Genomic DNA, 13186 nt, shown 5'->3' with positions numbered 1-13186 from the left:
ATCCAGGGCAGGGATGGCCAACCTGCGGCTCTCCAGCTGTTGCAAAACTACAACTCCCAGCATGCCCAGTCTGCCTACAGCTATCAGCTTACAGCAGGGCATGGTGGGAGTTGTAGTTTTACAACAGCTGGAGAGCCGCAGGTTGACCAGCCCTGATCCAGGGGGTGAGTAGTCATCTGATATTACCAAGGACATGCAAGGCAAAGGGTCATTTGTCTAGAACAGGGGTCAGCAACCTTCGGTACTCCAGCTGTTGAGAAAAACTACAATTCCCAGCATGCTCCATTTATTTCTATGGGAGGTCTGAGAAGAGCAAAGCAAGTATGCATTCTGGGAGTTGTAGTTTCACAACAGCTGGAGTGCTGGAGGTTGCTCTCAACTTAGCCCATAATTATTTCTCCTTATAACAACAATAGCATAGACCTGTTCTACTCATAAAAAGCCTAGTATGGACCTGCTCTCCTTATAACAAGCCTAGCATAGACCTGCTCTCCTTATAACAAGCCTAACATAGACCGCCCCTCCTTATAACAAGCCTAACATAGATCGTCCCTCCTTATAACAAGCCTAACATAGATCGTCCCTCCTTATAACAAGCCTAACATAGATCGTCCCTCCTTATATCAAGCCTAACATAGATCGTCCCTCCTTATAACAAGCCTAACATAGACCGTCCCTCCTTATAACAAGCCTAACATAGACCGTCCCTCCTTATAACAAGCCTAGCATAGACCATCCCTCCTTATAACAAGCCTAGCATAGACCTTCCCTCCTTATAACAAGCCTAGCATAGACCGTCCCTCCTTATAACAAGCCTAGCATAGACCTGCCCCCCTTATAACAAGCCTAGTATGGACCTTCTCTCCTTATAACAAGCCTAGCATAGACCTGCTCCCTTATAACAAGCCTAGTATGGACCTCCTCTCCTTATAACAAGCCTAGTATGGACCTCCTCTCCTTATAACAAGCCTAGTATGGACCTCCTCTCCTTATAACAAGCCTAGTATGGACCTGCTCTCCTTATAACAAGCCTAGCATGGACCTGCTCTCCTTATAACACGCCTAGTATGGACCTGCTCTCCTTATAACAAGCCTAGCATGGACCTGCTCTCCTTATAACAAGCCTAGTATGGACCTGCTCTCCTTATAACAAGCCTAGTATGGACCTGCCCTCCTTATAACAAGCCTAGCATAGACCTGCCCTCCTTATAACAAGCCTAGCATAGACCTGCTCTCTTTATAACAAGCCTAGCATGGACCTGCTCTCCTTATCTCATAGACTGTGCACATAGAATCCGGAATGGAGCAGCCTTCTCAATAAACACATTCATGTCTCATTGACCAGGATTGCATGGTCCAGAGCACTGTGCTCTGTACAAGATGAAGTGATTGATTCTCTTGCTGGAGTTGTGGAAAGTTTCTTCTAGCCCAGATTTTCAGCTACATGCTACACTTGCATTTGTACATTAACCTGTCACTCTTAATAGCTTGCTCCAGTTTACTATGGCATGAAGCAGTGCTGTATACTGACCCTGCTGTTCCGCTTGGTGCAGACTTTACTTTGGCACATATTCATTTTTTTTTGTCCAGTGATATTAATGCCTGCACTTGTATGGTCTGCAGCTGACAATCTGCTGTGTCATTCATAGAGGTTATACTTGTGACCTTTTTTTTTAGTTTTTTTTAAATAACTAGGATGGGCTTGTCCCAAAAACATTGAGGTTCGGTGTGGAGTGGGATGGTGCCAGCGTGTGCACCCTCCAATGAGCAATTATGTTCTTGTTTCACAAACCATGAGTCTTTCAGGTCCTGATTTTTTTTTTTTTTTTAAGTGTTTTCTGTCTCATTCTAAATTCTTAAAAATAACTGAGCACACAAGTTCTGTATACAGTGATCTAAACTTTCTTATATTGGTCACACCCCAAAACCACACAGTTACCTAATGTCATTGTACAGTTATTGGGGGTACAAACACATGTTACTGATCAGCCGATGAATGGGCAAATGCTCATAGGCTGGATTATTTAATCTGCTGAAAAATCCCCTCCATTGTTCTGGAGATGTTTCTGCAGCAGATGCAGTTGCCCTGGATTTGTTATTTTAATGTTAATGAATATTTAAAGGGAGTTTCTCACTAGAGACGTGTAGCTGCTGGGGCAATCATCTGATCACCAATGGCCCCCGTCCTGGCCCCCCAAGCAAACAGATGATTTTGTTGGGGGATGCTGGTAACCAACAAGGGTAAATAAAGTATTACATAGCGGCCATTCAGATAAGTGGCTGTCCATGTTATCCAGTGACTGCTTCAGCACTGACCCATTATAGTCAGTGGGCCAGTTCACATATGTGATTCCTGGCACAGCATTCTCCATTTAGGTCCAGTTTTAACGCAAGAAAAACGGACAGCACATGAATGTCATTCATGTGCTTTCTGTCAAAAAGAAATCGCCCAATTTTGGTGACCCAAGGCTCCTCTGAGAGCCTTCACAGGTCACATTCGATTGCAGTGCAGAATAGTTTGGTGGGGTTGACCACCAGTACAGATGCCCCTTGTTTTACAACTGAATGTAGTCTGTTTGCTGTACATGGCAGTCTGCAATCTTGTGCTCAGTCTGAAGGCAGGTGATGGGAGACTAAAGCCTGTATAAAAGGGTCCGCTTGTGAGATCCGTTTCAGGGCTCTCACAAGCGGCCCAAAACGGATCAGTTCAGCCCCAATGCATTCTGAATGGATAAGGATCTGTTCATAATACATCAATTTGGCTGCGTTTGGTCTCCGTTGCGTTTTTTTAGACAGTCACTAAAAACGCAGCTTGCAACGTTTTGGTGACCGCCTGACGATGCGGATCCAAACGGATCCATCCTGACTTACAATGTCAATAGGGGACTTACAATGGGGACGGATCTGTTTTTCACTGACACAACAGATCCGTCCCCCATTGACTTTCAATGTAAGTCAGGACGGATCCGTTTTGACTTAGACTTTTTTTTTTTTTAAAGAATAATGCAAACAGATCCGTTATTAACGGCTATAAGCTTTTGCATTATCGGTGCGGACCCGTCTGTGCAGATACAAGATGGATCCGCACCAAATGTGAGTGTGAAAGTAACCTTAGACGGGCAGATTTTCTGCCAGATGATCGCTAACGAGCGTTCGTAGTAACACTGCCGACGATTACCCGAAGAAGGAGCAAATGCTCGTTCATCGGGCAATCCAAATCTTTTGACATGTTTAATGATCATCGTTTGCAGACAGCAGGTTTGCTGCCGGAAAACAATGACTCGGTATAGGGAAGAGCGATGGTATGACGATCACTCCTCCCCATGCTGAGGAGATCGCTGCATTTAATAGCAGCAGTCTCCTCCGCTAGTGAGCAGACAATCGCCGGCAGAATTGTACTGTCTAATACAGCCTTTAGACTCCTGTAGCCTTATCAGATTACTATGGCTGGAGGAAGTGGTAGCCATTATATTAGGGAGTTTATCCAGTTTACTGTTGTATTTTTATTTATAGTGCGAGTCCAATTTTTGTGAACTGATCCTTTCTCCAGTTTTGTACAGTGGTTAGTTGATATTCCTTCCACACATGTTTATATACAGTGTATTTATATGTATGTGTATATTTGGGCTGGCCAATTTTGCAAAAAATATAAAAAAATTAAGAAATAAAAAAAATTATACTCTTGATCTGTTTCCAATTATGATCAATTGTTCTTGATTATTTTTTATTTTGTTTTTTCCCCACTTATATCACTTTTTTTATTTTTCTGTTGCATTGTAGTTTTTAGTGACACCATTTTGGCATACATATCATTTATTGATTAATGTTTATTATTTTTGAGCGTGATAATGGCAAAAACTATTTCACTTTTGGTTTTTGCAGAATAAATTTACGGCATATTATTTACCGTGCAACATAATGAGCTTATTACTTTTATTGTATGGCTCAGTATGATGACGATACTAACAATATATAGTTTTATTTGTTTTTCATATTAATTGCATGTCTCATGCAAAAACGATTGCTTTCTATCTTGTCTTATTCCAGGAGTCAGAGCTCATTGTAGCCGTATACAGGCTTATTTTTTGTGGAATGAGATGTGGTTTCATGGGTACCATTTTGAGGTACATGGGTCTTACTGATTTAGCATTTTTTATTTTTTTTGGGGGAGTATAGGAACAATTCCATTATCGTTTGCGTTTTTCGTCTTCTTACGTTATTCACAGCTCGAATAACTTCTTTATTACACTATTTTAATTTACATAAAAAAAACTTTATTATATTTTAATTATTATTATAATTTTTTGCTTCCACTAAGATACTTAATGTATTGTAGCCTATCGCTGTAATAGTGACATGCAGTCTGAGGCTGTGTCTGTGGCACAATGTTAGACATAGGCCTAGGGGCTTCTGTTAGGCCCGTCTGCCATGACAACGCACTGGCGCCCTACGATTGTCTTCGTAGGGGGCGGATAGTAACCGAGAGCCTATGTGTAACTGCCTAGATGCTGCTACAGACCTCGGCATCTAGAGAGCTAAGCGGCCGGCATTGGAGTTCTGTTCTATCCACAGTGATCTGGAGCGCTGTATCAGTGCAGCCTGTACGTGGTCCTTTCAGTCCCTGCAGCTGACGCCAGGGACTGACGAGAGTATACAGGCTGCGCTGATACAGCGCTCCAGAACAAATCAAATTCAAATATTTGATTAAAAAAATATATATATTGCTGGGCACTAAAAGGGTGAATTATTCAAATGAATTTGATTTATCGCCCAGCCCTAACATATATACTTAGCGACCTGCCATTGTGAATTATGTCTTTAAATGGGATCAATGGGAATGAGTTTGTTACGTGTAATTACATGTATTGACTTCTGCTGTTAAATCGCTGAACCCTACAGCGGATGCGCTCTTTAACATTCACTGTCCATAGACCGGGAAGGAGTAGGCATTATACCAGATGACAAATGGGCATGTTCTTTACATGTCTTTGAAGTGTCCGATGCCTCCCTAATTGTTACACGCTGTCCTTATGGTACATTAAGCAGGTAGTAAATTTGGATGGGAAATTGGCTGTTGTAGGCTAATGGCATTTTACCTGAAGGTTATGTAATGATCATGTACAGTACATAGGGATACATGGAAGGCGGGGATCTGGAATCCGATTTGTTGATGCGGACTGACCGGACGGATTTGCCTGCAAACACCTGCGGGTTTCAGTGCAGATTCTCCGCCCGTGACTCCTGAACGTGTGCATGTACCCTAACAGTATTTATCACCCATTCACTGGATAGCTGATAAATATATGTTTGCTGGGGGTACTCGGCCGTCCCTCAGAAGTGGTCGTGCATGCACACTTCCGCTCTGTTCACACAGGACACCCTCGGTGGTCTTACACTCATCACCCATCCTTTGCCCCCCACTCGTACGTAGGATCTTATTGCTCCAGCTTATTATCTGTACACCATAGTAACTTATTTTCATATATGTTTTACCATCCCTACTGCAATCAGTGGGAAATTATAAATCATAAAAAAATGATCAGTTTTGCCCCATGTTCTATAAATGAAACCATAAAGTAAGGATTCCTGTACTGCTATGAGACAGGCGGTGGATTTACATGACAGTATACTACATAAGAGTGCCAAGATGGAGCCCTGCCAGCGTGATGAAATCATATTCCGGAAGATAAATGGCGATTCCATCGCCTGTGCAGCGGTGGAGCTGAAATCTTTTACGGGCTCATTAATTTTACTGTAGAAAAAGGAGTAGTAATGCAAACTATAAATTGTGCTAGAAATGATGTCTGAAAGAGGGTGAATGACTGGATTACAGCATCTTCATTATATCAGTTTCTATTATGGAGCAATAGTGCCATTTGGGAAGGAGCACAATGTATAGGGGCCCCTCCAGAGGGGGTAAGCCCAGCTCACAATCAGGGCATACTCATTATAGTAATGGCAGCAATAAAAACCTGACTTATGGGAGGAGATCAATAGTACAGTGGCCTTCTCTGACATATAAATGTGCCGCTATTCATTAGCCGCGCAGCGGTCACTTAGATTACTCTTAGGCCTCTTTCACACAGGCCTCACATTTTGGCTCAGGGTGCGTCCCGGGTGCATTGCGGCAAACCCGCGCGAGTAGGTACGCAATTTCAGTCAGTTTTGACTGCGATTGCGTTCTGTTGTTCAGTTTTTACCACGCGGGTTCGATGCGTTTTGCACGCACCTGATAAAAAACTGAATGTGGTACCCAGACCCGAACTTGTGATGAGCGCAGTGACATCACCACAGGTCCTTTTCCTCACAGATGAAGACAGAAGAGATGCCGGCTGTGCAAACAAGTGGATTAAGGGGAGTTAAAAAAAAAAATTCAATTTTTTTTTTAACCCCCTCCAGCCCTATTTTACTAAGCATTCTGTATTAAGAATGCTATTATTTTCCCTTATGACCATGTTATAAGGGAAAATAATATAATGATCGGGACCCCATCCCGATCATCTCCTAGCAACTATGCGTGAAAATCGCACCGCATCCGCACTTGCTTGCAGATGCTTGTGATTTTCACGCAACCCCATTCACTTCTATGGGGCCTGCGTTGTGTGAAAAACGCACAAAATAGAGCATGCTGCGATTTTCACGCAACGCACAAGGGATGTGCACAGCCCCATAGAAATTAATGGGTGCGGATTCAGTGCTGGTGCAATGCGTTCAACTCGCGCATTGCACCCGCGCGGAAATCTCGCCCGCGTGAAAGAGGCCTTGGTCTCTTTCCATAAAGGCCTTAGTCCTAATAATCTTTATGTATATAAGGCTGAAATACGTCATCCATCCATCCCCTTCAGCCAGTTATCCTGCAAGTTGATCCAGGGAAGGCAAAAAACCCCTGTGAGGTAGAAGCCATTTTTTTCTTCATTTTAGGGGGAAAAATTCCTTCCTGACTCCAATCAGGCAATTATCTTTACTGCATACCATAACCTGATGCATGCCTGTCCTATTTTGGAGTCAAAATACCCTTTATAATGTACTTTATACTGTGCAAGTTGAAATCTAGTATTGTACTTTTCCCATAAGGGTTTTCATTTACGTATAATCTCAGTGGTCAGACATTGCTGTAATGTACTGTGTAAGTGGGCCCCAAATACAGTAGATGTCAGCCGTATACGAATTGTCTTAAAAGTCATTTTCACCTGTAATAAAAAAAAAATAGCCAATCTGACTGGTCCGTTTTCGCCAGGTTCACACCTGTGCTTGTATTTCACAGAATTGAAAAGAACAGCAGTGCTGGTTCCATTACACGACTGACACCAATGTTCGTCATTTTGCACATTTTCCTATTTATTCCATCCTTTTTTATGGACAAAGCCTTTCAGTTGTGCATGTAGCCTAACGTTTCTAAACTGATGCCACTCCGTTTTGGGTTGTCACCTAGGTTACTGGGACTCTTGTCTGGCATTGCTGCCAGTTCATTCAGTGATTGCAGATTTCTGGAAAAGCTAGGTGCCAACCACTGTGATGCCGACGGGTACCACTGAGAGAGAACTGTGTGGATTGTTTTTACCTGACAGCTGTGAATAACTCCATGACTGTACTGGAAATACTCTAAATGACCTGGTGACCGATGCTTACGAGCCCAATGTGTGTCCCAATAAATACATAAAAGCACTTCTGCTCCTTTAGTAGCGGCCAATAATGTTCACACACATGACACAGGGATTCAGTCGGCTATAGCGGAGGGAGTTGTCAAAAACCTGTCTCGTTAAGGAGTCCAAATGCGGCGTTTCTGCTCGCAGCCATTTTATCCCAGCTCGTATGTGTAACTCTTCAAAGTCTTTTGGGTTATAAAAGCACTGTGTTTGGGTAACTGGTACTCTCCTAGATGTACGCTCCTTAGGCCTCATGCCCTGGTGCTGCGTGTATGGAGATGGTCTCCTATAGGATCACTATACCTCTGTACAGATGGCACTTGAGGGAGCACTGCACAATTTCTCCCCTGTCAGGCTTTCTCCAGATCCGGCAGAAAAGACTTCCGTACGCCTCTGTGTGGAATCCGGCGAATATGGCGGTACAGTGTGTGTGTGCGTTATTACCCCTCTGTACAACTGGAGCTTGTATGAAGCCGTAATACATGCAGAAGGCCTTAGTGTTCTGTTAATTGATAGGAATAAAATAAACCAGCTTATGCTCCCCCTTCCGTTCCCCCGCTGATGTTGCTCTGACTATGGTAGGGTCCCAGCTGTGCTCTACTTTCTGCGGAGTTCTCAACACGGCAGGAAATGGGAGTCCTTTTTATTTTGCTGGATGACCCCTTTAAAACTATTTACACAATGGCCCAGATTTACTAATGTGAGTTTACCTAGGCTTTCTTCCCAAATTTGTCACAAATTAGCGCATCTAGTTTTGGGAAAATCCTCTGCACCTAGCTTGGTAATGGTGTGTGGCCTTTGTGGGAAGGAGGGCATAGCCTAAGGTTCAACATTTTGCGCCAAACTTGAATCACAGTTCTGTCATAAAATTCAGTTTTCAACTCCCCAACCAATAGTTTTAGACAAAGATATCTAGGCATGCACCAGATTTATCATCCAGCCTGAGCCCCTCTGATCGACCTGTCTAAGTTTACATTATGTACAAGATGAATAAATATGTGATATTTTATGGGACGCTACATTTTTTTTTCTTCTTAAAACTCAGCAAGCACTATCCTTTGTGATTGTGTTGCTCTTGGACAAATTTGTCAGTGGAAAGAGTCAAGGCTGTGAAGTCAGTGAGAGGTGGAGTCTGAGAATTGTGCCGTCTGCAGCTTCAGAAAAAAACTAAAAAACTTAAATACTCTATTAGAATTATTTAAAAATATTCTACATTTTTCAAATCTGCACCTGGATCTTTATCCTTTTGTAATTGCACGTCATTAAAAATGTAGCATAGACAGTGAGCTATTCAATAAAATGTATCTGTATAGCGCCACCTGGTGTTTGTTCTTTTCCTTATTTCTTGTCCACCTCTCCGAGGTGGTCACACATTCTCAGTTTAAATCTTTAAATTGTCTCCAGCCATATCTTCTGTTAGAAGCTGTGGCAGTTAGCGGGATAGAGCTACAGCAGACGGGACATGTCCCCTGAGCTACAAGCTTGAAAAATATTCTAGCAGAACAATTGGAGCAATGAATGTGGAGATCTCTGGATCCATGTGAGGTACAGGATTGGTAGAAAAAAAAAATGTCATTTACTATATGTTCATAAATCAGTCATGACAAAAAACAGTGTTGACAAATTATTATATGTGAGCCGTCTTTGCTGGTTTTGTCGCTGGATTTGGATGGGAAAAGCAGAGTTGTCAGAGTCCAAGGCTTGGCTTACCCACTCCCTTGCCCTGGAAGCTGTAGCAAGTAAAAAAAAAAGGGTACAATTTTATAGCTACAGCTTCTTGCAGATGTGATCATAAAGTTAGGCTACTTTCACACTAGCGTTTTTACTGGATACGGCATTGACTTGCATTGTGGGTCATGCCACAGGACGGAAAGCAAACTACAACAGATTGCGGTTTGCTCTCCGGTATGGGAACACAACTAACGGAATGGAATGCATTTTGGAGCATTCCTTTCATTTCTGTTTTGTCCCCATTGACAATGAATGGGGACAAAACTGAACCATTTTTTTTCCAGTATTGAGCCACTATAACGGGTCTCAATACCAGAAAATTAAAACCCTAGTGTGAAAGTAGGCTTAAGTAGTGCCCTCAGTTTACATCTCCTACGTGGTCCTACACGTAAACCTGTTAATGTATTTTTAGAAACCAGGGAAAAAACACAAGTATAATACCACCACAGTGTACAGTGTGGATTCACATCTGGTCAGGGCAGGAAGATACTGCAGGCACTGGTTTTGTGGTGAACAGTGTGGCCATTCTATCGGCTGCTGTTTGTGGCTTGGCCTTTATGGACCGTTGTCAGTGCAGCTGTTCCATTACATGCTAACAGGTGGGGGAGGGCTACCGGCTGATGCAGGGATTCGGGCTTGCGACAGGTCGTCCTTTCACTGTCTTTATTACTGCTATAACATCTTGCCCATGTATATAGATAATGACCAGTGATTGTGTTCCACATATTTAAACAGCCTACCTCCTTTTTAACATGATCTACGAATAGGTCGCCTCTATAGGAAAAAGGGTATGTTTTAGTCTAGAGAAATTCACCTTTCACACGTTCTGGCACATAATCCAAGTCTAGGCATCCATCTTACCACATATGCTTAGCAAAACCACACTTTTTAACATGTATGGGGGTCATTTATCAAACTGGTGTAAAGTAGAACTGGCTTAGTTGCCCATAGCAACCAATCAGATTCCTTCTTTAATTTTCCAAAGGAGCTGTCCAAAATGAAAGGTGGAATCTGATTGGTTGCTATGGGCAACGAAGGCAGTTCTACTTTACACCAGTTTGATGCCGTTTCATGAGCGACGTCTGCTAAATCTCCAAGGGGTCAGTGGGCCTACCCAAATCTTATCCATATAGATCCGCCTTTAAGTTGATGGGGTGACACACGTATTCTCCATTTCTCCTTTACTGCTATCCTAATACTTTCATCAATGACCTCTTGCCCTTCCATGGCACATGTTTGCCAATATTTCCCTGGTTTAGGCCACTAGGACTGAGCTTTTTTGCCTTGTAATTTACTGTGTCCTGTCTGTATACATGTATGTATAATCCACCTCTTTACTCGACGATTGTCCTTATGAATAACCTCTCCGGTTGGTGTCATCACATCAGCATTTTATTTGTTCAGCGTTTTTTCTACGTGTGATCTCTAAAAACATTTGTTAAAGGTAAATAAAAATATTCCCAGCTAACATGATGCAAGAAAGTGTCATTCATCTTGCAGCCTGGTCGTACCCGCGTCTTTGGTTTCTGAATTCTCCATGATTTTACTTCACATTTTGTGAATGTTATAGAAAACAAATGTCCCCTTCAATAACCTACTAGTACTGACAAACAGAATCCAGTAAAAATTACTTTTGCACATCATGTCTATGGAGTTAACAGATGACAGAAATTGTCTCCATGATGGCTGGAATTGTGTTCTGTAGGAGTCTATACAGGTCTCACAGGGAAGTCTCCTGCTCGTGAGTAATGCATTGAGCTGTTCCGAGGTCAGGTTTCATCCTACCATTACTAGCAGATACTATGGTGTCATTTAGCTTCTCATTGCTGATCGTTGTAAAGGCTTCTAATGTGAATGTTACTTGGAATGTAGATGTAAATATTCATATGCTTTTTGTTTTCTTCTAGCTCCCTGCTGATTTCACCAAGCTGCACATTACAGACAGCCTACATCCACAGGTGACCCAGGTGTCCTCCAGTCATTCAGGATGTAGCATCACTAGTGATTCTGGGAGCAGCAGCTTGTCTGACATCTACCAGGTAAGTGATTGTGCCATGTGGAAGCTGTGTATCTCATAAACTTACATGTTGGTGGTCTTGGATAAAAAAAAAGCTTTTGGATGACTCTTTTTGGTCTTAGAAAATGTGTCATGTAACAGTGTTCCTCACCTCCAGTCCTCGGGGCCCACCAACTGTTATGTTCTCAGGATTTCCTTAGTATTGAGCAGGTGATATAATTAGTGTCAGGTAATCAGGACTTACCACAGGTATTCATTCTGTGGGATGTTCTCAAATCATGACCGATAGGTGGGCCCTGAGGACTGGAATTGAGGAACACTGATGTAACAGAGCAACAAAATGGTCTTCTGGACCTGGAATATGGTGCAGTTATTTCACGTTTCCAACTCTTGTATGGGTGATCCCATCTCCCCTATTATGTAATACAAAAATACATTTTGGGACTCTCTTGAAATACAAAAAAAACAAACGGTAGTTAGGAGGGGGCACCATGAGATGCCCCTTCCAGGTGATGCCTGAGGGGAAACTTTTAAATAGCCGTTCCCTATTAAGAACCCCTACATGTGAGTCACGAGGGGAAAGACCTACAGGAGTTGCATGAGGGAAAACTTTAAATAGGTGTGCCCTATAAGGATATTTGGAGGTAATCATGGAAATGAGCCATATATTAGGTACGCCCCCTCTGTGAGCCCCAGTGGAGGACTGCTTCCAAGAGAACCCCTCGCAGACTTAACATGGCCAGGTATTAAATGGGCACATGTTCAGTTCCTTATCGTTCGGGGACTTTTTTAGGGATTCATTGCATAGGCAATTCTATGACTTTTCAACAACAAGAATGTGCAGCCGGTAGTGGTGGTCTTGCTATCATAATAATGCAAACCTTGATGGAACCTCAACAGACCCTATTATAAGGGTCCATTCACACATCCGTAGTGTAATGCGGATCTGCAATACACCCGGCCGGCACCCCCACAGAACTGCCTATTCATGTCCGCAATTGCGGACATGAATAGGACATCTATTTTTTTCCGGTGCTCTCCGTATCCATTCCGTCCCCGTAGAGAATTAATGAGTCCGCACCCATTCAGCAATTTGCGGAACGGATGCGGACCCATTCTACGGACGTGTGAATAGACCCTTACTCATATGGGTCTGGCAAGTAGTGGTGACTTCCAATGACATGGAAACCATAAACATAAGCTGGGCAGTTTTATTCTAAAACTAAGAAGGTGTTGTGAGAACCTTGTTTCCGGCTGGACCCCCTTAACTTTAGAGAGAGTGCATCCTCTTCTCGGTACTTTTATAATGCTTGCTATTCAGCACATGTACTGCTTGCTGCATACTAGAGAATTGTTATTACAGTCTTGTCTTGTGAGTGATGATGTTAATGTGGTGCTTTGGCCACATCTCTTTCCTAACTGAAGTTTGTAAGTGTTTTTTTGTTTTTTTTTGTTTTGTTTTATACTGACTCGTATCTTTTTTAAACTGACCTTGCGAACAATTTCCTGTTGTACTCAGGACGACCAAAGCACTAATGGCAGGCTTCGTTCCTGTTCAGACCACATGATTCAAAGGCAGTCAGGATGCGAGATGTTGGATTTCAAGGTGAACTGACAAATATTGATTGGCTGCATTTATATAGCCTGTTTTTGTGAAAAAAGTAAAAGATTTCTAGAAATAATAATAAATATATATATACACATACACACAAGCAGATGCTTGCAGCTTCCTTTTGTATGGAGCCAGCCTGAACGCTTGGATGTGGACTTGATGGTTGACTGGAATTTGAGA

General features: G+C 42.6%; 1 protein-coding gene across 13 annotated transcripts in view; it reads left to right on the top strand.

Moving 5' to 3' along the window:
* The window catches only part of RAPGEF2 (Rap guanine nucleotide exchange factor 2), a 246713-nt gene that overhangs the window by 197166 nt on the left and 36361 nt on the right, over positions 1-13186 (top strand). For 12 of the 13 annotated variants that reach the window (XM_044299967.1, XM_044299958.1, XM_044299951.1 and 9 more), the window contains one exon: positions 11285-11416. In XM_044299967.1, the coding sequence (XP_044155902.1) occupies positions 11285-11416 (132 nt within the window). Of the gene's footprint in view, positions 1-11284; positions 11417-12930; positions 13001-13186 lie in introns of those variants that run through there. The other variant, XM_044300012.1, reaches the window with a different exon arrangement.

The sequence above is a fragment of the Bufo gargarizans genome, chromosome 1 (assembly GCF_014858855.1).
Source record: "Bufo gargarizans isolate SCDJY-AF-19 chromosome 1, ASM1485885v1, whole genome shotgun sequence".
Classification (NCBI taxonomy): domain Eukaryota; kingdom Metazoa; phylum Chordata; class Amphibia; order Anura; family Bufonidae; genus Bufo; species Bufo gargarizans.
The sequence above is the reverse complement of the archived record's forward strand: the minus strand, read 5'-3'. Positions and strand labels throughout refer to the sequence as shown.